Raw genomic sequence first — 2,533 nt, forward strand, 5'->3', positions numbered from 1 at the left:
CTTCTGACCTGGCCCCCCCTGTGCCTCTGCTCTTCTCACTCTACAACCTCCCTGGACGATCATGACCTCAGTCATCCCCAATACGTGAAAGATTTCCCTGCTTTTACTCAGCCATTTATTCAAGCATATATGGTAGTCAGCTCCTCAATGCCCGATGCTGTACTAACTCTAGAGGATGCAGAAAAAAAGCAAGAGGCATTTATTTATTCAACAAACATGATCAATGTTTCTGATATGTGCCAGCCACTATTTGAGAGGTTGAGTAAGACACCATTCTGGCCATTACAGAGCTCCCAGGCTGTTGAGGTAGACAGACAAATAGTCAAAGAATTACAGGACTCAATAGTGAGTAATAAGGTTGGGGAAGCCTGGAGTGCTGTTCGTATCTAAAGGAGGGACTAACTCAGCTTACGCATCAGGGCAGGTGTCTGGAAGGAGGCGACACATAAGCTAGGGTCCCCCTGCAACTGAGGAGCGCTGAAACAGGAGAGGCAGCAACTATTCCTGGTTACACTTCTTCCTCTCTGGGTATTGTGTTCACAGCCCTTTGGATGCAGGAGTCCTGGGAGATGGAGATTGCGGGGTGGGGGTGGTAAAGAAGGGACACTATAGCCAATGCGCAAAGTGAAAAGTGTGTTTAATATCAACCCGCCAGACCTTATATCCTACAGGAATTAGGGCCAGTCTCCTCTATTTAAACCTATTCAGTAACATCAACCTCAGCGCTTCCCCACCCAGGAAACTCTTCAAAATGTAAACAGAAAGACTATCATTAGGGTCTATGAAAAACAACTCCATGTGTGGGCTTTACTTATCCCAGTTCATTTTTTTAATAATTCAACAGGTGAACTAAAGTGACATCACAAAAGCAGCTCTTTATTCTCATTGAACGGAGGGCAGAATGTAAGAAGCTCACAGAACGTAGACCAGGGCCAAGCCTGGCAAAGTGGGTTGGAGGCCCTGGAGGGGTGGCTACACTTCTATCTGTGGAAAGGGCTGCAGAGTCTCCCACAACTTGGACAATTGCTAGAAAACTCCCCAGGAGTTCTACAGGGGAATATAGGATGGCCCCGCTGCAGAAAAACCACACCTTCAGCTCAGAGTTTATTATCTTGGGCTTTGGGGATCTGGCAGAACTGCAAATCTTCTTTTTCGGACTCTTTTTAATCATGCATCTTGTCACCCTAGCAGGCCACACAACCATTGTGCTCATCACCCTCATTGACTCCTGCCTCCAGACCCCCATGTATTTCTTTCTTCGCAATCTGTCCACCATTGAAATGTGCTACACATTGGTCATTGTCCCCAACATGCTGGCCAGTTTCCTGTCCCGCAGCCAGCGGATGCCCATGCTGGGCTGTGCTCTGCAAATGCACCTCTTCATCGCTCTGGGAGGAGCAGAGTGTTTCCTCCTGGCCGTGATGGCCTACGACCGCTTTGTGGCCATCTGCACGCCCCTGCGCTACACACTCATCGTCACCAGGGTCCTCTGTCTGCAGATGCTGGCTCTGGCATGCGTCAGCGGCTTTGCACTCTCGCTCACTCTTACCACCCTGATATTCCTCTTGCCCTTCTGTCAGTCCCATGAGATCAATCATTTCTTCTGTGACATCCCTGCTGTGCTGTTCCTGGCCTGCTCAGACACACGCGCCAATGAGATTGCCGTCTTCGTGGTCTGCACGCTCATCCTGTTGATTCCCTTCTTACTGATACTGCTCTCCTACGGATTCATTATCACCGCCATCCTCAGCATCCACTCAGCCCAGGGCAGGAGCAAAGCCTTCTCCACCTGTGCCGGGCACCTGCTGGTCTCTCTTCTGCACTACGGCTGTGCAATATTCATCTACATTCGCCCCAAGTCATGCTACACCCCAGAACAGGACAAGATCGTGTCCTTAATCTACACCAATGTAACTCCCATGCTCTACCCCATGATCTATAGCCTCAGGAACAAGGAAGTCAAGGGTGCCCTCAGGAGACTCCTAGGGAGCTATAACCAGATGAGGCGGCAGCCTAAAGCCAGGTGAAGGGCAAAGTGGAGTCCACCAGGACTAACCTGGCCCCTGACAAGAACCCAGTGGGTCATCGCACTGCACCCTTTGCGGCTCCACTCCCCCCACTGAGAGCTGCTCCCTGGTTCTGCATGCACCTGAACCTTACCACCCTCTTCTATGGTCACAGAGATGGAACGGATCCTGAGGCTGTCCAAAACGCAGCCGTCCAGGGGTATTTTGCTGTCCCTTCTTGGACAATGACATTCATCATCTGGGACACTGTCAGTGGAATGGACACCGACAGGAAGAAGGTTATGAGCCTTAGCTGGTATGGCTCAGTGGATAGAGCGTCAGCCTGCAGACAGAAGGTTCCCAGGTTGGATTACAGTCAAGGGCACCTGTTTCGGTTGCAGGCTCCTCCCTGGCCCCGGCCCTGGTCAGGGCGCATGCAGGAGGCAACCAATCGCTGTGTTTCTCTCACTTTGGTATTTCTCTCTGTTTTTCCCTCTATCACTCTCTCTAAAAATTAAAAAATTAAA

The 2,533-nt window shown here is 50.5% G+C and overlaps 1 protein-coding gene across 1 annotated transcript; it reads left to right on the forward strand.

Annotated features, from left to right (window-relative positions):
• Positions 1–1,064: 1,064 nt before the first annotated feature.
• Positions 1,065–2,027, forward strand: LOC308511929 (olfactory receptor 10V1-like; the record flags this gene model as incomplete). Its single annotated transcript, XM_081081752.1, has 1 exon — positions 1,065–2,027. One exon carries the CDS (start codon positions 1,065–1,067, stop codon positions 2,025–2,027), a length of 963 nt encoding a protein of 320 aa, XP_080937878.1.
• Between the last annotated feature and the right edge of the window lie 506 nt (positions 2,028–2,533).

This window comes from Myotis nattereri (genome assembly GCF_964212035.1).
Source record: "Myotis nattereri genome assembly, chromosome: X".
Taxonomy (NCBI): Eukaryota; Metazoa; Chordata; class Mammalia; order Chiroptera; family Vespertilionidae; genus Myotis; species Myotis nattereri.